Source organism: Enoplosus armatus, chromosome 13, assembly GCF_043641665.1.
Source record: "Enoplosus armatus isolate fEnoArm2 chromosome 13, fEnoArm2.hap1, whole genome shotgun sequence".
NCBI classification, from domain to species: Eukaryota; Metazoa; Chordata; class Actinopteri; order Centrarchiformes; family Enoplosidae; genus Enoplosus; species Enoplosus armatus.
The window spans coordinates 36,399-60,523 of NC_092192.1; the positions used below are offsets into that span (position 1 = coordinate 36,399).

The 24,125-nt window shown below is 42.5% G+C and overlaps 1 protein-coding gene across 1 annotated transcript; it reads left to right on the plus strand.

The window, feature by feature from the left end:
• Window positions 1-1,753: 1,753 nt before the first annotated feature.
• LOC139295335 (carnitine O-acetyltransferase-like) lies at window positions 1,754-22,703 on the plus strand. Its single transcript, XM_070917510.1, has 14 exons — window positions 1,754-1,780; window positions 1,918-2,196; window positions 3,538-3,656; window positions 3,891-3,944; window positions 4,387-4,552; window positions 5,362-5,536; window positions 9,174-9,352; window positions 10,163-10,263; window positions 13,513-13,632; window positions 18,134-18,256; window positions 18,656-18,791; window positions 19,150-19,212; window positions 20,186-20,323; window positions 22,479-22,703. Exons 1-14 carry the CDS (start codon window positions 1,754-1,756, stop codon window positions 22,701-22,703), a joined length of 1,905 nt encoding a protein of 634 aa, XP_070773611.1.
• The last annotated feature ends 1,422 nt before the right edge of the window (window positions 22,704-24,125 follow it).

The following is a 24,125-nucleotide window of genomic DNA, read 5'->3' on the forward strand; positions in this document are numbered from 1 at the left end:
ATTCCAAATTGCCTGAAACGTGCTCCTAACCACTTTCTGGGAACACCATTTAGTTAGGCATTTTTCACCTCCCTCCACACAATTTTCGCTGGAAATTCACTCCATTCATTCCGGATGGGGAATTTGGAAAACTTGTATCTCCGGACAGGAACGTCCTACAGACTCGTGCCTGGTACCGTTGGAACGGCAATAGTCGATATATGCCAGACGAATGAGTGTTGCAAGTCTCTAGCACCTTCCCTTCAAAAGTTATCACACAAAAACACTTGCCCATTCATATCAATACCAAATCACACTTTGGCTCATATCTCCCCAACCGAATGTCCTACACACTTCAAACCATGCTCCACCTGCCATAATTACACCACACTGAACACGTAGGAAGTGTCCCCAGCTCTCTACGACCTTCCGTTGCTGAGATACACACTTTTGCTACCAAAGGAAGTGACGCATCTCCGCAACGGAAGCTCGTACAGACTCGGGGGTGCTACCGTTGGAAAGCTTGACCTAATGTGTTTATTCAAAAGTCTTGGTTTCAAGTCTCTACGACCTTGCGTTCAAAAGTTATTAAAGAAATACGAACTGCACCGGGGTGCAATTTCGGTAAAACCTCCTAATCCCTCACATTAACTTAAAGAACAAGTGGTTTGTGTTCTCATCAATACTTAATATTTTTCTTAAATAATTTTTTCTTTCTTAAATGTAAGACCATTTACCAGGTCTTCTTTTGGGCCACAAACAATACACACTCAGTACACCATATTTCAGTATCTATCAGTTAGTTTTTTATTCAGTACGGGGGAGGGGAAAAACAAGAACATATCCTGCTCAGTGCTCCAAAAGCCTTGGGGCCACTTGTGCATCTCCTTATCTGAAAGAACAGGTAGAGGACATATAGACACAGTCAAACATAATGTTAACTGGAGATCAAACACTGCTACTGAACACTCTCTCATTGAGGATATCAATTCAATTTTCAATTTAATTCAAGAATTTATTGGCATGGCATTTCACATTTCTAGCCAAACCACAATTACAATTATAAACGACAAAGTTAAGTAATGAAATGAACAAACATAGAATGTGAATGACAATATTAGTTAAATTAATAATTCGAATTTACATTACTTGTATGATTTTCTTGTGTACATTTTTGTACAAGCTTTGCTGGAGGACCCTGACAACAATGTCACTGTCATTGCCTACAACTACTTCACTGTAATTGTTGTGCATATGACGAATAGAGAACTTAACAGGTCGAAGATTTTTATGTGAAAGAATAACTTTACAAAACATCCAAAAAAAATATGAATTATGTTGCTGACGAATAAGTTTGCTAACCCTGTTTGCTGATCATTTATATTTCTACACATTTCAACAAAAGACATTCATTTTTGTTGAAGTACAAAACCCTATGTTAGGACACCTCTGCAGAGACAGGTTAGTCTGTTTGTACACGGTAAGTAAAGAAAATGTTTGTCAAACAACCAATTCAACAAAAGTCAGTAAAGACAAATTGACTTTAGGGAAACAGTTTGTGACATCATTTCTGTTCAGTACAAACAAGCCTTCACTTATTTATTTTCAGTTGTTGTCAGATAGTCTCAGAGTGCTGGCCACAGAGCTGATTACTGACTCCTCTCATATACCAGAAACTTTTCTTTTCCAGACATTAAGGATCTGTATCCCTAAAGCGCATTAAACAGGTAGATAGTGTCTGGCCTCAGTCTGTGGGAGTTTCTCTTAAAGCACAATGTTGACACTTTGCAGCAGAGCTCTGGTAAGTAAAATAACTTCAGTTAATTCTATCTATTTACAATATCCATAATGTAGCTTACTGAAATTACAGTACCTACATAACATCATGTTGATACAAATAAAACTACATGTATTTTAATACATTCTTGTATCTGTCAGGTAAAGCTGGGGATGGTGATGCCCTGTCACTTGGTGAAACCTGTATCAGCGACTCTGGTTGCTGGTAGAAACATGACTCAGCAGAAGGGATTGCCTAGTCTGCCTGTCCCCTGTCTGCAGCAGACCTGTGAGCTCTACCTCAGCTTTCTGGAGCCCCTCTTGGAGGTGGACGAGCTGAAGCGTGCAAAAGAGCTGGTGGAAGAGTTTCAGAAAGCAGGAGGGGTCGGAGAGAGACTGCAGAGAGGCATGGAGAGGAAAGCACGCAACACTGAAAACTGGGTGAGCTCAACAACTACACCAACAGCTGTAAACACATTTACTGAGACAATGGTGCAAATGTGTTGCTGGGAGTGACCTCCTCATACATTCTGCATTTACTTAGTTTTACTAAATCAGCAGCTCATTATGCACTCAGCTCCTGGGACTGACCGTTATACACATTCTGCCAGTGAAGGAAGGCTCATAGACAGTTTACATTTCTATAAGATCTAAGATTGGAAAGAAATCATTCTTACTAAATGATAATGTAATGATTTTGACTTGGCAACACTTATTTCGACATCAGTTAAATGCCACATGAAAAAGAGAAGTGAAAAGAAAATAAGTGACTATATGAAAACTATATGGAAAATGAGGAGCGTGCACACCACAACGACTGGATTCCATGGAGTCTGGTGTGATACCAAGGAACCCCAATCAATCCTCAATAAAGAGGAAATCATCCAGCAGATGTACAACAGAAGGAACCCTGACTTTATTTTGCAGAATCCTGGAAATCAATGATCAGTCGCAGGCTAGGAGGGAGAGGCTGATAATGAGGCTGCGAATGGGAAGCGCTGTGACCTATATTCCTGCAGGTAGTGCAGGAAATGGCTTGAGTTAGTGACAATGTCAATATGTCAGATTAACTTTAACTATCTGTACTTTATTTGTAAAAAATGAAGAGTACCACTGAATCAGATGACGATTAACCTCCATTTAAATTGTCTTTGCCAGTAAGAGCTCTGGCTGAAGTGTGTTGAATGCAGATGTAAAATCTAAGAAGAGAGACCCAGCTGTAGTTTTAATTTTTACTTTTAGTTGTTTTTGCGTCCATAAACAGGAGGAGGGGGGACCAGTTCAGGTCCAGGCAGGCCTGAGCCAGCCCTAACTATAAGCGTTATCAAAAAGCAAAGTTTTAAGCCTACTCTTGAAAGTAGAGAGTGTGTCTGCCTCCCGGACCCAAACTGGGAGCTGATTCCACAGGGCAGGAGAGGAGGGGACAATTAATTTGAATAATTTCATCATTGGAGAATACCCACTTTCAGGGTCCTACACATGCAAGTGTTTTATACCCTGAATGGGATGTAAAACAAATGAAAGAGGGAGGATGTTACTGCTTTGCTTCATGTAAATTAAGATTAAATCAAATTTCACTTCATTTGGTGGCTGACTTTCATTCAGGCATTTGTACAATTTCACCCTTCATTTAGAAGAAGACAATGTCCAGAATAATTTTACAAGAACTGAAATCACCCCGAAACAACTTATTTACAAAGTCACTTCTGTCCTTTTAATGAACTTTATCTGTCTGTGTATGTCTGTATCTGTGTGTCACTTATTGTTTGTAACTGTTTGTAGTTAACAGACTTTTATGTGAGGAACATATATTTTGATCAACGGAAGCCTTTGGTGATTCATTCAAACATTGGGGCACTCTTTCCCCAAATGGACTTCAGAGATAAACAGGAACATATAAGGTAAACACCCACACACGCACCTTTAACTTTAACCCAGAATATTATTCTATAAATGTTCTGATTTTTTTTTCCTCTGATGTGGATGAAAGTTTTGAACAGTTTTCATCTATTTTGATAAAATTGTCTGATAATCATGTTCTATTCAAAAGTTTAAAAAAAACCATTTATATGAATTACTCTTCATGGAAGTTACTTTTAAACATTTAAATGAATAACCATGTTTTTTATGTTCAGGTATGCTGCCGAATTACTAGCAGCTTTTTTGGATGTAAAGACAATGATTGACAAGTGAGTACTTAACTTGTGTGTTAATGTTGTCCTTATCCCTGTGATTATTTTATAGGTTGTTGTCTTAAACCAGAGATATATAATCAGTTCCCTGAAGAATTTGAATTGGGTTTATTTCCAAGGTGTTTGTAGAAGTTGTAGTATTTGTATTTTGCACAAAAATACATATGCATTCAAACTTTGTTAGAAATATTGTGTGTGCATTAAACACTATCATATGATGATGATGGATGGTAAACTGTGAGCTGACTGCATCAGTATTACCTAACTGGTGGAGGCCTTCGGTGGAGGGTAAACTGGAGTCAAAGATGGAGGCAGCGCCAGATGACTCAAAGTAGTGCTAAACATGGATTAAATGCAGCAACTTCAGGGACATCAATGGCCAAAGTTGTAAATTACATGGATTGGCTGAGTCGATGTTTAATGTTTGTATGTTTTGCAGTGAGACGCTACCAGCTGAGTACATGAGAGGGAAGCCGCTGTGTATGAAGCAGTATGAGCAGCTGTTGTCATCCTGCCGTATTCCTGGTCTGAAGACGGACTCATTGGTGTTCTACGCCAAGAGCTCCACACCCCCCAAACATGTCACTGTAATATGCAACAATCAGGTGAGGAGCCTCACATCACTGGTCCAAGTCAAACATCTGTATCTGATCTCTTCTGGGACCAGCTCCCATATTTATCAAACTTCTAATAATTACACTTACAAACTGTCTTAAGAGCCCATTTTAGGGCGTCCAGGGGGTTTTGCCACCAATGTTGAACCACAACATCCCAAGTTCATGACAGACCAATTCCCTCTCTTTCCCTTAGTTTCCTGTCATATCTCCACTGTCACATAGAGACATAAAATGGCCACAAATATCAGTGAAACATTTTTTTTTAAACTAAAAATAGACAATAAGTCCGATACATTATCTGCATTACTGCTGATGGGCCACCAACCCACCAGTCGAGCTCATGCTCTCATGGACATGTCTGAACTCCTTCACTAGCCTAATTTTGCATGCAAGAGCACAAAGCCTGATCTTTTCTTCAGGCCTAAGGAATAGTCTTCCTCTCCACGTTTATTTATGCAAATATGTAGAATCCTTTGATAACCCAGTTATCCCAGGGTATAAATTACCAGTAAAAACAGGTTGTCCGTAATCCCTTGATTTGAAAAATTAAAGTGGGTTTCCTGTTTACCTTGATATTTTTTAATTCAAGCTTCTGTCAAAATCAGGGAATTTTCAGGTCACTAAAATGAATGTAAACACAATGAGAGACTCAAACTGAATTTTAATGAAATCAAGTGAAGAATTACAAATTGGAATTAATCAAATTACCACAAAGTAATTCCTACATAGACAATCTGAGGCAATCTTGTTCAGTTGGTAATCCAGTCTTGCTTTCATTCGTGTCCCCTCGGATTCAGTTCTTTGTGTTGGACGTGTACAACAGTGATGGGAATCCGCTGACCGTGGATCAGCTCTATGTTCAGCTGGAGTGGATCTGCAACTCCTCACTACAGACAAACATGGAGCCTGTCGGCATCCTCACCACGCAGCATCGTGACATCTGGAGCAAAACCTACAGCAACTTCATCAAGGGTGAGCAAAACTCTGCTCTCTCTCTAACCACTAACCTAATACTTAAGGAGAACATCTGGAAACGTCTTGTCCACAGTTAGAAAAGTGTTCTCATGACTGGAAGGGTAAACTGCTCTGCATGCCTCCTGTAGTCTTCCCCTCTGAATGTAACATTGGTGTGATCTGCACCTTTTTAAATTGCATTTTTGGTCTTACAATTACAAGACCAAAAATACAACATACATATCTGCTCTGTAAACCACATGTCTGTGTTCTCCTTTGAGAAAAAATTAGAAACCAAAGGGAGAAACGTATATTTTATATTTTTTAGTTTCATGATGGCGGCTCCTACCTTTGCATTAATGTGTTGGAATACCGTAAGTTCTCCATCTATGTAGACAGAGAACTTTCAGTTTCCATACAGCCAATCAAATCTTTGCATTGAGCAGTAAAATCATTGTTCTATCAGAATCAGAATCAGAATCAGAAATACTTTATTGATCCCCGGGGGGAAATTGTACAGTACCGGTGCTCCCATTCAAGAGTAGAAAGTAGCATAATTTAGAACTAAAAGTATGTACAAAATATAAAAATAAGAAATAGAAAATAAAAAATATACACATTTACAGTATTTAAGTGAACAATGAGGTAAAAAATATATATATACAAGAACAATGTATATGTATGTATGTGTTGCACTTAAACATTTAAGAATAAATAGTGAGATAGTATATGAACAGGTGAAGTAGATACAGATTTCCAGTCTCTTCCTGAGTGTCTGACAGTTGAACAGTCTGATGGCCACAGGCAGGAATGATTTCCTGTGTCGCTCTGTTGTGCATTTGGGAGGAATGAGTCTCCCACTGAAGGTGCTCTTGTGTCCGACCAGTACTTCATGGAGAGGATGTGAAACATTGTCCAAGATGCCCCGCAGCTTAGCCAGCATCCTCCTCTCTGACACCACCGTCAGAGAGTCCAGCTCCACCCCCACAATGTCACTAGCCTTGCGGATCAGTTTGTTTAGTCTGACCAACACTGACCAACAACCAGACAGCAGCCTGCTACACAACACGAGAGCCACAGACTTTGAACAACAACACACATTACCTTCTTATCTAACTTACAAACATGACACTTTGTGTTTAAATTTTTACACACACACACATATATTCTGTCACAATGCTTTTGGTATCAGAGCTCTTCAGTGAGCAATCACAAAAGGAGCACACACACACTCATACACATACACACAAGTGTTTGTTCTGATCACTGACCTTCTGTTAGCACACTCACACAATTAACTCCGTTTTGATCAACACATCACTTCTATCAATAAAAGATCAGAGCACTAACCCCCCACCCACGCCCTTTTCTTAACAATGTTAACACACATACTGCCTCCAAAATCATCTCCCTTACCAGACCCAATTTCTCAGACATGAACATTATTTTTTTTTTGCCTGTAAAATGGCGCTGCGCTGGTGGCAGCCTGTTACAGCAGCTCCGTAACTTTCGTTCTGTTTTAGTCTCTTAAGTGTGTTTTTTGTGTACTTTTTAAAATTATTTTTATATACACGGACCCCTCAGCAACTATGCAACTATGGATGGTCATCTGGTGACATTAGTAGTTTGCCTCTCGCTGTTTTTTGGACTTTTGGAATCTGCCTCGGGAAACTCATTCATTCACGGATCCATTGTTTACACTCGGGATTTTATCCCCGCGGAGATAAGAAGAAGGAGGAGAGGTATTGCTATGTTTGTAAATGAGAGATGGTGCAACCCGGGACACATCAGCGTCAAGGAGCAGCACTGCACCACAGACATTGAGCTGCTAGCTGTTGGTATTCGGCCATACTACCTCCCGAGGGAGTTCTCGCATGTTATTGCTGTAACTGTGTACATCCCTCCATCGGCCAATGCTGCTGCAGCCTGCGAGCTCATCCACACTGTCGTCTCTGAGCTACAGACTCGGCACCCCCAAGCCCTCCTCCTCATCTCCGGTGACTTCAATCACGCTTCCCTGTCTGCTACTCTCCCCACCTTCACCCAATATGTGAAATGCCACACCACGGACAATAAAACTCTGGACCTACTGTATGCAAACACCAAGGATGCATACACCTCACTCCCCCTCCCCCCGCTTGGCCGATCAGATCACAACCTCGTTCATCTCCTTCCGGACTGCACCCCCCTGGTGAATAAACATCCACCTGTGGAGAGGTCTGAGGAGGCCAGTGCAAGGCTCAGGGACTGCTTTGAAACAACAGACTGGGAAGCACTCTGCAGCTCTCATGGGGAGGACATTGACAGTTTGACCCACTGCATTACGGACTATATCAACTTCTGTGTGGAGAATACGGTACCTTCCAAGAAGGTACAGTGTTTTCCCAACAACAAACCCTGGGTGACCCCCGACATTAAGGCCCTGCTGAATGACAAGAAGAGGGCCTTTAGGTCGGGGGACAAAGAGCAGCTGTGGAGCATCCAGAAACATCTCCGGCAACAAATAAGGAAGGGCGAGGAGAGCTACAGGAGGAAACTGGAGAAACATCTGGGGCAGAATAACACCAGGGATGTCTGGAGAGGACTTAAGAAGATCTCTGGACATGGAAAAGGTGAGGAGAGACACCAGGACAGTGGAGACAGGGACTGGGCTAACCAACTAAACCTGTTCTTCAACAGATTCGATTCTGCCCAGTCTCCCTCCCCCACCTTTCCTGCCCCCTCTCCACACCTCCCCAAGCTGCCCTCCACTCCACCCCCCTGCTTGTCCCCTTCCTTATCAACACCAGACCGTCACCAGTACACAACTCCCACAACACCTCTCACCCCCTGCACGAGACTGTGGGGGCCCTGAGCAGCTCCTTCAGCAGCAGACTGTTACACCCACGGTATAAGAAGGAGCGCTACCGCAGGTCGTTCATTCCGACTGCTATAAGACTGTTTAACAGCACTGCATAATTCTGTACATAAATCTTCACATCTGTACATATTTATATTTCGCGTGTATATATCTATTTTTGTTCCCCATATTTTTTATATCTGTATTTATTATATGTATATTGTTTTTTAAAAATACTACTGCTGTAACTTGTAAACTTTCCCGCTGTGGGATGAATAAAGTCTAAGTCTGAGTCTAAGTCTAGTCTAAAGTCTAACAGAGCCATCACACACTCACCCCCTCAATCAACACTTCACATTACTGTCATCTGGTTGGACATCCAGGACTTTAAAATGGAGAGGAGCTCACTTCAACAGGAGTTTTGTCCGTTCTGCCACAGCAGCCCTGAACAAACTGCCTCGCCGACACTGTTGTGAGCTGGGATACGGGGAGGGGCATGTAGTATATGTGTTATCTATATCTGCGTATTGCTGTGTCTATATCTGTGTATCTGTGTTTATCGGTTTCTGTGATGTACTGGCCTGTGAAAACAAATCTCCCTGTGGAACAATAAATCTAAATCTAGAAAGAGGCTGAATCAGTTACTAACCCTAACCCTAAAGAAACAAAAAATCAAATTCATTAAGTTGTTATATATATATATATATATATATATATATATATATATATATATTCATATATATGTATAACTGATTTACAGTCTGATTACATAATAACATGATGTTGGCTCTGTATGCATGTACTTGATGTGTTCAGATGAGACCAACAAAGAATCAGTGTCAGCTATCCAAAGCAGCATCTGCACAGTGTGTTTGGACGAAGCGATGCCCCCAGTTTCTGATGAGATGTTTCGCAGCAGTGCCATTCTCAAAATACTGCATGGAGGAGGCAGCCAGTGCAACAGTGGAAACCGCTGGTTTGACAAGGGGATGCAGGTGATATAACACATACGCAAATTCTGGTCAACTGTAACGCAAAACACTGATGTTTTTCACAGGCACAAGTATCCATAATCCAAATCTTTAATCCAAAAAAACGGCCAGGTCAAACCAGAGGCCTGTACTACGAAGCAGGTTCAACACACCCAGGATATCTTCTCCCTATCTGGCTTCACTAACAGCATGGCTGAAAAATCAGTGACCGAAGTTCTCTCCAAAGTAATGCACTGTAGAACAACCATAACAATCAGCCGCAACCTGTGGGTGTCTGCACCTGTCCCAACAGAAACAACTCCCGAGTGCGAGGGTGGGGGTGTAACAGTTGTGAATGCAGATGTGTAGACTCAAAAGTAGGACTCAAACTCAGATCAGGTGATGTAAAAAAGGGTTACCTGGTACAAGCAGTCAATCAGTGAAGGCAAACAAAACCAAACAGGGATCAGGCAGGCAGGACTCAAACTAGGTCTAGGGCTTGAACACTAAAGCTACAGAGCACATATGGTAAATGGATCAGCAGGGGCGGAGCCAGGTGTTGTAAATGCTCTGGGCGTAGCTCTAACCTAAGGGGGTCCGGGTACATGATCCCTTGGTGAGATTTTTTTCCCATTTACAGCAACTATATGCCATTTTTCAAGCCAAGGTCAAGACCCTCTAGGTTTCCCTGCTAGTCAACGGACACATGCTAACAAAATATCCTAACATTCAACCATCAGTATAACTTGAACAACACAGTTACACATAAATAGACTCATGAGGAGTAGGGATGTAATGCTATTGCTTGGTTTGTCTTTCTTATCTTTTTTTCAGATAATTATTGGAGAAGATGGGATATGTGGTGTCAACGTCTCTCATGCCGCTGGTGATGGTTCAGTTGCAATGGCGTTGTGTGACTACTGTGTAGCAAACATGTAAGTAGACCAAAACTAAATGAGCTATAGGTGTAGGTGTTGTGATTTGTTGTTATTTGTTGCACATGATTGAAAGTTCAGCAATGAGGCAAAGTGTAGAAATAGACATTAAAATCACAACATACTGACAGTAGTAACAGTGCAGTGACCAAATAAAGTGTCCAGTAGGGGGTGGGTACGTTAATGTAACGCAAGGGGGACAATGGCGGTGTACGTTAATATAACGTATAACTTGTGTTTGTGTTTGGGGGGGGGGGATCAGTGCAAGTCTTTGGCCATGTTCGTCAGGTTGACTGCAGAGGGGACCCCAGCCTCCTGCCAGAGGGGAGGGGGTCAAACAGATAGTGTCCGGGGTGGGAGGGGTCGGCAGCAATCTTCCCTGCTCTCCTCAGGGTCCTGGAGGAGTACAGGTCCTGAAGAGATGGGAGGTTGCAGCCAATCAACCTCTCTGCAGAGCGGATGATACGCTGCAGTCTGCACCTGTCCTTGGTGGAGGCAGCAGCGTACCAGACAGTGATGGAGGAGATGAGGATGGACTCTATGATGGCAGGGTAGAAGTGAACCAGCATTGTTTGTGGCAGGTCAAACTTCTTCAGCTGCCTCAGGAAGTACATCCTCTGTTGGGCTTTCTTGATGAGGGAGCTGATGTTCAGCTCCCACCAGAGGTCCTGGCTGATAATGGAGCCCAGGAAACGGAAGGACTCCACAGTGTCCACTGGAGAGTCACACAGGGTGATGGGGGCGGGTGGGGCTGCACTCTTCCTAAAGTCTACAACCATCTCCACTGTCTTTGAAGCGTTAAGCTCCAGGTTGTTGTTGTTGCACCAGGTCACCAGATGGTCAATCTCCCACCTGTAGGCAGACTCATCCTCTCCAGAGATGAGTCCGATGAGGGTGGCATCGTCCGCGAACTTCAGGAGCTTGATGGACTGGTGACTGGAGGTGCAGCTGTTGGTGTACAGGGAGAAGAGTAGAGGAGAAAGAACACAGCCTTGGGGGGAGCCGGTGCTGATCGTCCGCGAATCTGAAACAGACAGGAAATCTGTGATCCACCTGCAGGTGGGGTCAGGCACATTAAGCTGGAAGAGCTTGTCCTGAAGAAGAGCCGGGACGATCGTGTTGAAGGCAGAGCTGAAGTCCACAAACAGGATCCTGGCATAGGACCCTGCGGAGTCCAGGTGCTGGAGGATGACGGTGTCATCTACAGACCTGTTGGCTCTGTAGGCGAACTGCAGGGGGTCCAGCAGAGGGTCAGTGATGGATTTGAGGTGGGACAAAACCTGGCGTTCAAATGATTTCATGACCACAGAGGTCAGGGCGACGGGTCTGTAGTCATTTAATCCTGTGGGCCCTGGTTTTTTGGGGACGGGGATGATGGTGGAGGCCTTGAAGCAGGCTGGCACGTTGCATGTCTCCAGTGAGGTGTTGAAGATGTCTGTGAACACCGGAGACAGCTGATCGGCGCAGCGCTTCAGGCAGGATGGGGAGATGGAGTCTGGTCCAGCAGCTTTCCAGCGATTTTGTCTTTTGAAGAGCCTGTTCACATCTCTTTGAAGGACAGACAGTGGTGTCAATGTTGGAGGAGGGGGGGGGGCACTGTGGGGAGCAGCTGTGGTGGTAAAAGGTGTGAGAGTTCAGCCCCAGGTGTGATGAGGGGTTGGGGCTGTTGGGCTGGAGCTGGTGGGTGATGGTGTTAGGACTGTCCTATTGTCTTTCAAAGCGACAGTAGAAGTTGTTGAGGCTGTTGGCGAGGCGTCGGTCGTTAGCAGAGTTGGGGGCTCTTGTCTTGAAGTTGGTCATCTGCCTGAGCCCCCTGTTGCCACTCTTAAATGCCTCTTCCATTTCCAACCTCAACTGTCGCCGTCTTGCTGTGAACCAGGGTTTGTCATTGTTATAACCCACCCTGGTGCAAGATGGTACAAAGCAGTCCTCACAGAAGCTGATATATGACTTCACAGCCTCTGTGTACTCATCCAGACTGTTGGTAGCAGTCCTGAAAACATCCCAGTCAGTGCAGTCCAAACACGCCTTCAGGTCCTCTGCATATCATAAACTTCACTCACTTTAAAACAACAAACTTTCTTAGGTCTCTTTCCCCCTGTCTGTGCACCGAATCGAGAGATTCGACCCAACAACCCTTTATCACATCTTGGATTAAATCAGGTCATTGCCCCTCCACATCATGGGCTTCTGGACGAACAGCAAAGGCAGCTGTTTTAAGGGCCAGTTAACTGTATTATTCCCTGTATTGTATGTGTTGGGTGCTGATGAGGATTGGATCCCTTGTGCCCAGCCTGGCCTATTCTTGGTATTATTTACAATGCTCATGCATATTTGTGTTGTCATAGGCTGGTTTATTGATGTGCGACACTCGCATTTGTATGGGTGTATGGGTTTAACCATTGTTGATGAGGACTGGATCCCTTGTAGGCAGCCTGGTGTGCTCTGTTTTTGATTTAATGCTCATACATTTGTGTGTTTATGGGCTGTTTTTGTATTTAACCTATCTGTGTCTTATTGTGCCAATAAACTATAGAATATAGTGCATCACTCTGCAGAGTACACTGTGCCCTGCTTAAGTTGGCCCTATTCTATCATACTGTGATTTCTGGTTTTAATACTCGTGTGGAGGCTTGTTGTGGTCATTAACTGATTATTATTTCAGATGTGCTGACATAGAGCAAGTAGGCCTACATGCTTGCAGCTAGTACAATTTCCCCCTGGGTATCAATAAAGTATTTCTGATTCTGATTCTGATTCTGAATAAAGTATTTCTGATGAATGTGAGAATATCAGAATGTCTGAGGAAGACTTAATCCAAGGAAACAGTTGGTGGAAGTCCTGCAGCTTCTTCTTCAGTCCTGCATCAAGCTTTAACACCTGTTCACTGTGCCAGTATTTTGACCTATTGCCTATTCCCGACCTGCTCACCAGTCGTGCCTTCTTGGATTTGTTAGACTGTTCAGACTGCCATTCTGTTTCCAACTTTCAAGCCTGGTCCTGTCCGTTGTCGTAAATAGATTTCTTTTCATCCTACTTGCTCGCAGTTTGTTTGTCTGCATTAGAGTCCTTGTCCCTTTGTTGCCTGAATTTGATAACCGTGTCACCTCCTTATGGAACCCTTTAATACATATCTTTGGATCGCACATCATTTCAGATCTTTTGTTTGTTCCGGGTAGCTGTCAGATGTACATGGGTAGTCTTTTGTTCCATTACATATAATTTATTTTCTCTTGTGTGTGTTAACAGGAAAAAGTCACAGATGATGCAGTCTCCGATGGAGCCTTTGCCCGTGCCCCAGAAACTGCCCTTCAACATCACGCCTGAGGTCAAGAAGGACATTGAGGAGGCCAAGCAGCACATGGACATGTGAGAGTAGCTTTTAGTTGTGATAGAGTTACATATACACCCAGTAACCAGAAGAATAAAAACCTAGAGGAAGATAAAGTAATTACCATTTTCATGTGTTGCTATGTGAACAGCTACATGCAGCAGCAACTCCATTTTCTCACTTAAAATGCCCAGACTACAGATCGTGGGCTTCAAATGTGACCTAAGACATTTAAAGAAGGTATGGCAATCCTATCACCAGGCAAGAATGTTGATGTTGGACAATTCTGCATAACCCCATATTACAGTCAATGAAAATGAAATGAAAATTCTAGCTTTCTAGACTGTCCTTTTCTTAATGAGTGTGTTGCTCTGCAGCATCAGTCTACAAAGCATTCAAACAACTGTCATTTGAGTAATTCATTGTGTCAAGCAACACAATACAAACAAACTAATTGTAACTATATTAGGTTTCATATTTAAGGCAATACTAAAAGAATGGCCTAAATACAAATTAGTACAAAATGAAGTGGAGGGATGACCCTCAACTTTGGCTATCAGAAATAATTGATATTTATATTTTAATACAGGACACCACCCTAAAAGGGAAAATGATAGCAAATTAATTAATTCAGTCTCAGTCCAAAGGGTTGTTACAGAGTTCTTGACTCATGTTCAGTGACCATAATACTTCATACCCACAAACCACATGGTCAGTTCTTTATAAATGAAATATTTATTAAACTACTAACTATAAACACACAACTACAACTACTAAACATATAGTTAAAAAAGGTTGTTACTGGTGTTGTTACTGGTGAATGCTGACAATAGAAACTCATCAGATGACAGCCAATCATAGTCAGACTGGCCATCGGGAGCACCAGGACTTTTCATCTATGCACTTATAAGGTGGGGAAAATTATTTCCGGTGTCCTTCAGTTGCTTTGCTGTAATGTAGCGCAGCCAGCTGTAAAATGTCCCTCCTCAGCCTCTGTAGGGCTAAACAGCACTTATTGACTTCCACTTACTAATTTTCAGTGTTTACCATAATCTATAAGCAGCCGGGCTGAAACAGATGGTATGCTGCTTTCCTGCCTGCGATGCAGCGAGAGTTTTTGATTTGCCTGATTGGATGGTTGTACATGTTGCTTTTCTTGATAGGTCCTTAAATCTATTTCTTGGCTACTGTTAAGCTACCACAGACTGCTTTGTATCAGTGTTGTTGTTATGAACCCCAACAACACACTTGTTGTGACATACCTGTCATGCTGTGCTGACCGACATCTCTGTCTCTTTGATATATAGATTTTAGATTGTATTGCTGTAGTTATAAGCCTGCCAAGTGATGCAGATTCAAGCTAAACAATGTGTTGATTCTACTAGACTTTTGTTTTGTGTTTTCAAACCTTGTCATTTTTATCACTTTTGGCTATTCTGAGCCTGTGTTATCCACAACACAACTGCTACAGCTGGGTGTTAAATTACTTCTGCCATGGTCATTCACTACATTTTTTACATTACATTACATTTATTTACAGTACATTTATTTACATTTATTTCTCACTATGTGAGCAGTCCCACTAGAGAGGAGAAGACCCTGGACTTGCTGTATGCTAACGTTAAGGATGCATACAGCTCCTCTCCCCTCCCCCCTCTGGGTAGGTCAGACGACAACCTAGTGCACCTCAACCCCTGTTATGTGCCTCCAGTCAAGAGCCAGCCTGAAACCATGAAAAACCAGAAACTATTTATTGCCAAGTAACATACATTACAAGGAATTTGCCGTGGTCTGATGGTGCTACGTTTTTTTTTTTTAACATATAACATATAATCTGACAGACAAAAAGCATGTAAAAATATAAAGGTAAAAGAATAAGATAAGATAAATAACAAACAGTGCAGTGACCAAAATAAAAGTGTCCATGTAAAGTGTCCAGTATTGACCAGTAGGGGGGTACATGCGTGAATGTAATGCAGGGGGGGACAGTATAACTTGTGTTTGTGTGTGTGTGGGGGGGGGGGGGGGGGTCAGTGCAAGGCAGACTTTGGCCTTGTTCATCAGGTTGACTGCAGAGGGGAAGAAACTGTTTTTGTGGCGGGAGGTTTTGGTCCTGATGGACCGCAGCCTCCTGCCAGAGGGGAGGGGGTCAAACAGATAGTGTCCGGGGTGGGAGGGGTCGGCAGCGATCTTCCCTGCTCTCCTCAGGGTCCTGGAGGAGTACAGGTCCTGAAGAGATGGGAGGTTGCAGCCAATCACCCTCTCTGCAGAGCGGATGATACGCTGCAGTCTGCACCTGTCCTTGGTGGAGGCAGCAGCGTACCAGACAGTGATGGAGGAGGTGAGGATGGACTCTATGATGGCAGTGTAGAAGTGGGCCAGCATTGTTTGTGGCAGGTTAAACTTCCTCAGCTGCCTCAGGAAGTACATCCTCTGTTGGGCTCTCTTGATGAGGGAGCTGACGTTCAGCTCCCACCAGAGGTCCTGGCTGATGATGGAGCCCAGGAAACGGAAGGACTCCACAGTGTCCACTGGAGAGTCACACAGGGTGATGGGGGCGGGTGGGGCTGCACTCTTCCTAAAATCCACAACCATCTCCACTGTCTTTGAAGCGTTAAGCTCCAGGTTGTTGCTGTTGCACCAGGTCACCAGATGGTCAATCTCCCACCTGTAGGCAGACTCATCCTCTCCAGAGATGAGTCCGATGAGGGTGGTGTCGTCCACGAACTTCAGAAGCTTGATGGACTGGTGACTGGAGGTGCAGCTGTGTACAGGGAGAAGAGTAGAGGAGAAAGAACAGCCTTGAGGGGAGCCGGTGCTGATCGTCCGCGAGTCTGAGACGTGTTTCCCCAGCTTCACGTGCTGCTTCCTGTCAGACAGGAAATCTGTGATCCACCTGCAGGTGGGGTCAGGCACGTTGAGCTGGGAGAGCTTGTCCTGAAGAAGAGCCGGGACGATCATGTTGAAGGCAGAGCTGAAGTCCACAAACAGGATCCAGGCGTAGGATCCTGTGGAGTCCAGGTGCTGGAGGATGAAGTGTAGGGCCAAGTTGACGATGTCATCTACAGACCTGTTGGCTCTGTAGGCGAACTGCAGGGGGTCCAGCAGAGGGTCAGTGATGGATTTGAGGTGCGACAAAACCAGGCGTTCAAATGATTTCATGACCACAGAGGTCAGGGCGATGGGTCTGTAGTCATTTAATCCTGTGGGCCCTGTTTTTTTTGGGGGACGGGGGTGATGGTGGAGGCCTTGAAGCAGGCTGGCACGTGGCATGTCTCCAGTGAGGTGTTGAAGATGTCTGTGAACACCGGAGACAGCTCATCGGCGCAGCGCTTCAGGCAGGGTGGGGAGATGGAGTCTCTTGTTTTCTTATAGACTAAGGCAGTCTGAATCCACTGAGAGTTGTCAGCTAAACATGCAGAGATTTGTGCTACCACCTGGGTTTCAGACTGGGGCAAAGACAGGATTAGTCGCTTCAAACTATCTCCTTACAGCACTCCTGCTGTTTTCCATATCAGTTGTTTTTATTACAAGTACCTGGGAGTTCACATAGAAAATACACTGGACTGGGTAAAGAACACTAATTCTCTCTACAAGAAGGGCCAGAGCCGTCTCTATTTTCTGAGGCGGCTGAGGTCCTTCAACATCTGCCGGACTATGCTGAGGATGTTTTATGAGTCTGTGGTGGCCAGTGCTATCCTCTATGCTGTTGCATGCTGGGGCAGCAGGCTGAGGGTGGCGGACTCCAACAGACTCAACAAACTGATCCGCAAGGCCAGTGACGTTGTGGGGGTGGAGCTGGACTCTCTGATGGTGGTGTCAGAGAGGAGGATGCTGTCTAAGCTGCGGGGCATCTTGGACAATGTTTCACATCCTCTCCATGACGTACTGGTCAGACACGAGCAGCTTCAGTGGGAGACTCATTCCTCCCAAATGTACAACAGAGCGCCACAGGAAATCATTCCTGCCTGTGGCCATCAAACTGTTCAACTTCTCCCTCTGAGTGTCAGACTGGAAATCTGTATCTACTTCACCTGTTCATATACTACCTCACTATTTATTCTTAATGTTTAAGTGCAATAGATATATAGTCATACACTTCAGTGCAACACATACATACATATACATTGTTATTGTATTTTTTTTTTTTTACCTCAATAAAGTATTTCTGATTCTGATCATCAAACACCAGTTGAAGGCTCTACTCCAGGCTCTGCCATCTTCAGCAGCATTCATTAGCTAACATTCCGACCAAAACAGCAGTGTGAATGGAGGAGCTGCTGCTCCATATGGCTGTACAGGAGCTTCCTGTCCTATGAAAGAGGATATATATATATGGACAGAACAAATACTGCAGAAAGCGTCTAATAGTATCCCAGAGTATAAAAGAATAAAAGAACAAAAAATATTATTCATATAATACATTTATACTTATCATTAGGTATAAAGATATTCTGACAAATATGTCCGCAAACATCTATCAAACTACCCAAGAAAAGTCTCACTGTCCAGATAATTCTCCAACCCCTGCCTCCACAGAATGGCCCAAGACATAGATCTGAGGGCTGCGGTATTTGACCACTTTGGGAAAAATGTGATGAAGGCCAACAAGATGAGCCCCGATGCTTTCGTACAGATGGCGATACAGTTGGCCTACTACAGGTGAGATAATGAAAAGTAATATAGAGATAGACTGTCTTTCGGTATGTTGGCATTTCATTATAAACCAAGGGTGACTGAGAGCTGCAAAGGTTTCTTGTAAAAATCCTTGATACAGTCTAACCCTCATACAGTCAGATAGCAACAGAGAATGTTGTATCCATCAACTAAGATAATGGTTCATCCAGTTCTCCAAAGCTTTCAGGTTTTCAGGGCTTTTCTCGTCACCAAGAAACTGGAACAATGGATAAACAAATGCTCTCAGCAAAATCAAACTGGATAGTTAAAACATTATACTGTTTGCAGAGCTACAGTATTTGTTTGACTGGTCAACATTTTTTAAAGCCCTGTATGTTGGAACACAGAGGTTGTTGAAAATATTTCTCTCCTTTCTTTTGTCAGGATGTACCAGCAGTGCTGTTCAACAATGGAACCTGTCTCCCTACGTTCGTTCAGACTTGGTCGAGTGGCTGCAATTGGTTCAGCCACGACTGCCTCAGCTGTCTTTGTCAAGGCCTTTGATGACCCCAAAAAACAGGTCTGATGAACGGGCAACTTTTAATGCTACTCTTATGTAATGTAACTCTATGTAATGAGCTGGCCACTTAAAAGTTATCTTTTATCAATAATCGTAATATCTTATTTCAATCAGGCTTCCATTCCCTTCATAGTACTGAAACTGCCTTAAGCAATGACCTTTTGATGTTAGGGATTTTTAATTCTACTTGATCTCAGCTTTTTATGGATCGGTTTGAAAATTGTGTTGACATCAGAGATACTGCCTCAGGGTGCTTTAGATCCAACTACTGCTGCTGCACAGCAATCACACTAATAAACACTAACCGACTTATACGTGATGAGTTGTAACATTCCTGCCTTCTTCCTGTTTTGCACAGAACTCAGAGAAGCTTGACTTATTGGAGAAAGCTGTAAAAGTACACAGGTGGCTCACTAACATGGTGAGTAGCATTCACAGCACCACTCAATACTTTAGTTCAATGTAGGTACAGTTTGTCAGTGTGAAGATGCCTTTAAGCAGCAAATGTTGTCAGGGCTTGTTATAAACAGTTAGTCCCTTCGTACTATCCCACCTCACATATATTCTTCGGCCTGCATTCAGAAGTGAAAAGGCTGTGGGGGTGAAGGAGTGCTTGTACCTCTTAGCAAGGGGAATCTGAAACGAGACAAAATCTTAAATTCAAAGTATAGGGGATGGACACTGTCGGATAGGATGACTTTAGCCTTCCTACTTGTCGATTAAACAGGTCAGATAGCATACGCTGCTGTAATTGCTGCTCACTATTCTAGTTTGTGTTTTTTTGGCCTTGTTGCTGAGGTTTCAGATTACAGATTAAATAAAAGGTTAACACAGTCTCAATATAAGATCTATAAAACAGGATCATGAGGGTCTTGTCAACATGAAACTGAGACAGTTTTCTGAGGCAAAATAAACGTTGCTTCTGAGAAGCCCTGTGGATGATGACTATTCCCCCGACATGCATCCATTCACCCTCATTCTTTTGCCACCTTCAAGATGTTTAAAAACAAGCCAGCTGTTTGTCGGATTTAAAACCATCAAGAACCACCTTTGTGTTGCTTTTGTTTTTTGACCCAACAATAGTTTTTAGACTCAAATTATTGTTGTTGTTAAAAAGTTCTCTTTTTAATTTCTCCTTGTAGTTATGTTTGTTCAGCTCGTCCTCAATGTCCTTCTGTTTTTGTTCAGCAGAATTTTCAATGGTTTAGACCCATGGCTTGCTAAAAATGTTTTATGAGGAAGGAAATGCATTTAACACATTTGTTAGACCTCAAAGCCACACAATGAGTTTTGGTAAGAATGTAAATGGAAGATTTGTTTACAAGAGGGTACCTTTTAATACTCCATCTGCTGATCCACATTGCAAACACATTGAATGTTCTCCATCCTAACAGGCGATCAGTGGCCATAACATGCCAGGACATCTCTATTTTCTGAGAATGCAGGCTGTTGAGGAAAAACTCTCGATGCCAGGTATCTTCACAGACACCCCCATCGATAAAACCATTGACTGCCAAATCTCTACAAGTCAGGTAAGGGCCAGGGTTCAAACTGTGACATAAAAACAAAACACCATTATACTGCAACTTAAGATAGCCTAGCATATTACTCCTCAAAAAATGTTGTGGCTGTGATTGTTGTAGCACTGAGAGGTGGCCTGACTCCAATAGTATCACATTTTAAGAATTAAAAAAATGTTATTCATATAATACATTTATACTTGTCATTAGGCATAAAGATATTCTGACAAATACATCTGCAAACATCTGTCAAACAACCCAAGAAAAGTCTTGGGTGGTGGTTGGTGGTGTTAAACTGGGTTGAGATCTGGTGACTGTAAATTCTGTAGTTTTGTATTTGTTCTTATTTTGATTAATTTAAAAAAAACCTGAACAAAGGGTGAAGAAACACATAAAATACAGACGCTTCCGTGCACCAGGGCTCACTAAATGGTTTGGAAATGATGTGAATAAAATGTTACAGCCTTTATAGTCACCAGATTTCAACCCAATTTCACACCACCAACCACCACCATCTCCATCACACCTAATTATATAATATAAATCTATGTAGTGAGGTCTGTCTCTGATGCTGTATGTCCTTTTGTTATGTCTGGCTATGTTTGTTTTTCTTTCTATCTACTGGACTCAGGTCTCTCTGGCAATGAGATTACCTGATTAAATGGTAAAGTGGTATTTGAGGGAATATCTTCTGGAGGAATGGTGTTCATCAGTTCAACAGTGTTCAACAGTTTTCAACAAAGTTGACAAGAAGCACTCAAGCTCCTCTGGAGGCTCGAGGTGGCCTGACTCCATACTAAGACATTTCATGTTGGTTTTTCTTTTCATTTGTCACCCATCAGTATATACTGCATTCACATTCCTGGGGTTATTGCTTATGAAGAGTCCAGATAAACTGCCTGTTTCTGTTCCAGACTAGTGGGTCAGTGTGAACAGTTCCTGTTCAGTTTATATTTGCTACATCAAAATCAGCATGTTAAATGAAAGTTTAATACTTTTCCTATATTGTGAACTAAACATAATATATCAATTAGTGATTCATTCAATTTTGCATTAAAAAAGCAGTCCCTCTGTTCTTTGTCCCCTGAGTTCACAGCAGCACAGTCTGTGATGGGTTACAGAGCCCCATCCCGAGCCCTTAAAAGTCAAGTCAAGTCAATTTTATTAATATAGCCCAATATAAAAATTATAGTGTGTACAAATATGTTGACAAAATGTAGATGGTAAAACATAAGTGAGGAAGACGGATCCAGGAGGACAATTGAGCAGCTTCAGGTGCCACCCACTAAGTAGGATCTGAGTCAGACCACTTCCTCTCCACCACAGAGACCTGGAAAGATGGAAAGAGGACAGACCATCAAACAAAGCAGAGGACAACAGATTCACACAGAGAGAGAGGGGGGGGGGGGGGGGGGGGGGAGAGAGAGGGAGAGAGAGAGGGATAACATGCAAACTAGGAGAGAAGGGGAGAGGCTGAATCTCCTGGAGGACAAAGATCCAGATCAATGAGTGGATTAAGAAGGGGGGGGGGGGCACAGCTTGGCAGCTTTTAGGGCTCAGAAAAAGAAACAGCAGAGGGTCAGAGGACTGCAGTGGATATAACGTTTGCAGTCTATTAGTTGAATTCTGGACTATAACAGATTCATTGAGACTGAGACCGACACGCTGGAAGGAAAGTGGTAACAGGGTAAATGATCGGTGTAGATCTGTGCCACGCATGATCTGTGAAAGCAGGTCGTAAATTATTAAACCAGCTTAGTGTGGTTCCTTTAATGCCAATTAAATGTTCCAGTCTCTGTAATAGGGTATGATGGTCAATGGTGTCGAATGCAGCACTAAGATCTAACAAAACAAGTACAGAGACAAGTCCTTTGTCTGATGCTATTAGAAGGTCATTTGTAACTTTCACCAGTGTTGTCTCTGTGCTATGATGAGCTCTGAAACCTGACTAAAAGTCCTCAAATAACATGAAAAGGATCTGATTAAAATTAGAAAGTTATCACGTTATAACAAGAAGTTTGTCATGGTTACAGACATACACTGCTGAAAATGTTTACTTAGCCCCAAAGGAAGATTAACTACATATCACAGAAACACATTTCAGAGGTCTCAGTGCTACAACAATCACTAACCACTGCATTCTCACTTTTCTGTCCTTTTTCATAAGATAACGTCGAAGGTTGGCTCTCTGCCATGTATTGGCCCTGAAGACCCTGGAACATATGATGTGTGCTACAGTATTATGAATGATCACATTGACCTCACAGTGTCCACTTATGAAGCTTCTGATACCGGCAAAAAAACAAATGCACCACATCTGATCCGAGCCCTGGAGGTCGCCCTGTTGGACATGAGGACCCTGCTGGAACAAACTCCAAGAGTCACACTGTGAAGCTAATCCAGACTTAAAGCAATAGTTCAACATTTTGGGAAAGTTGTTTTTTCGGTTTCTTGCCAAGAGTTAGATGAGAAGGTAGAGGCCACATCCAGCAGCCGGTTGGCTTAGCTTAGAACAATGACTGGAAACAGGGGAAACAGCTAGCCTGGCTATGTCAGAAGGTAATAAAATCAGTGGTTGTAGGGGGTGAGTGAGAGAGCGAAAGAAGATAGTAAAGGTAAATAGAGAAGGCAATTTCTGAAGAAATTGCGGTGTGACTGCTGGCTGTTGAAAAGTTGACGCTGAACTGGATTGCTGTCTTTAAAAGTTGAATAATGAGTATGAAGAGTTGGAAAAGTGGAAAATGGTATAGATACAATGAATAGGATTTAAATACATATTTAATATTACATTACAATATGGAACATTTTAAGGTTTGAATGGAGTTTCTTGCTAAAAGTACGAATAAAGAGTTAAGACTTGAAAAAGGCCTGACAAAGTGTGAGTATGTGTTAGTACCTGTATGTTTGTGTGTCAAACTGACCTAATTAGCTGATCTCAGTCAGCTGTGTGTCCCCAGGTGCAGTCAAAGGTTGCCGTCATTTTGAAGCTGTGGCAACTGTGCGGGTCTGTTTGATTCCATAGTTAACTTTCCTACAAGTAGATGAACACATGATGGATGTCGCATGAAAATTGTAGGTGTGACAGCAAATTTAAAAGACATTTCTTTTGATTATTTTACATTTTCTCGGCACTCTACAGCTAAAGATCTCAGAAGGGCTGAAAAATGCATGAAACTTGAAATCAAGTGGAGTCAGAGGCTAGAACGTTTTCAACGAGGAAACGCTGAGGAAACCAGACAGTGCTAACCCTAACCCTGTGTTTAGCATTCACTGTATCTTATATTTACTAATTATTAGTATTTTAACCTATTTGGAGTGTATATTTTGAGTTAAATTTGTAGTAAATTCATGTTATCTTTAAATAAGTAAAGTATTCCTCCTATTCATTTGAATGGAGAAAAACTCCTAGAAAACCTTGAATATTTTGGAAAGTATCAATGAGAAATGCATATATTTTGTTTTTAAAAATGTGGAACTAGTTATGAATCAAAATAATAAAAATAAAGATTTGCTTCTCAGAAGAACACAACATTCACACCAATATGTCAGATGTTAACTTCTCTGTCTGGATGTTGAAGTCAATGAGACGTACATCATCATATACAACTATGATTGGTCAGAACTAGGTGGTCCATATGTTCACATTCTTTCTTCATACACAACTTTCTGCTTCTCTTTCCAACTGCTTCTCTAGTATTTATTTTCTCTTCTCGTATTTAATTAATGTGAAATGTTTATTGTCCCATGTTCATTCAAAAAGCGTATCTGAGACTGTGCTCAAACTTTGTGTTATTGTTGTGAGAACTGGTTAAAA

What these genes read in the sequence shown, in the direction of transcription:
- LOC139295335 (XM_070917510.1), top strand. Translation starts at nt 1,754, where the DNA reads ATGTTGACACTTTGCAGCAGAGCTCTG. An exon ending in CACGCAACACTGAAAACTGG is followed by an intron (nt 2,197 to 3,537) that starts GTGAGCTCAACA and finishes AACTGTTTGTAG; the next exon opens with TTAACAGACTTTTATGTGAG. An exon ending in CTACAGCAACTTCATCAAGG is followed by an intron (nt 5,537 to 9,173) that starts GTGAGCAAAACT and finishes TGATGTGTTCAG; the next exon opens with ATGAGACCAACAAAGAATCA.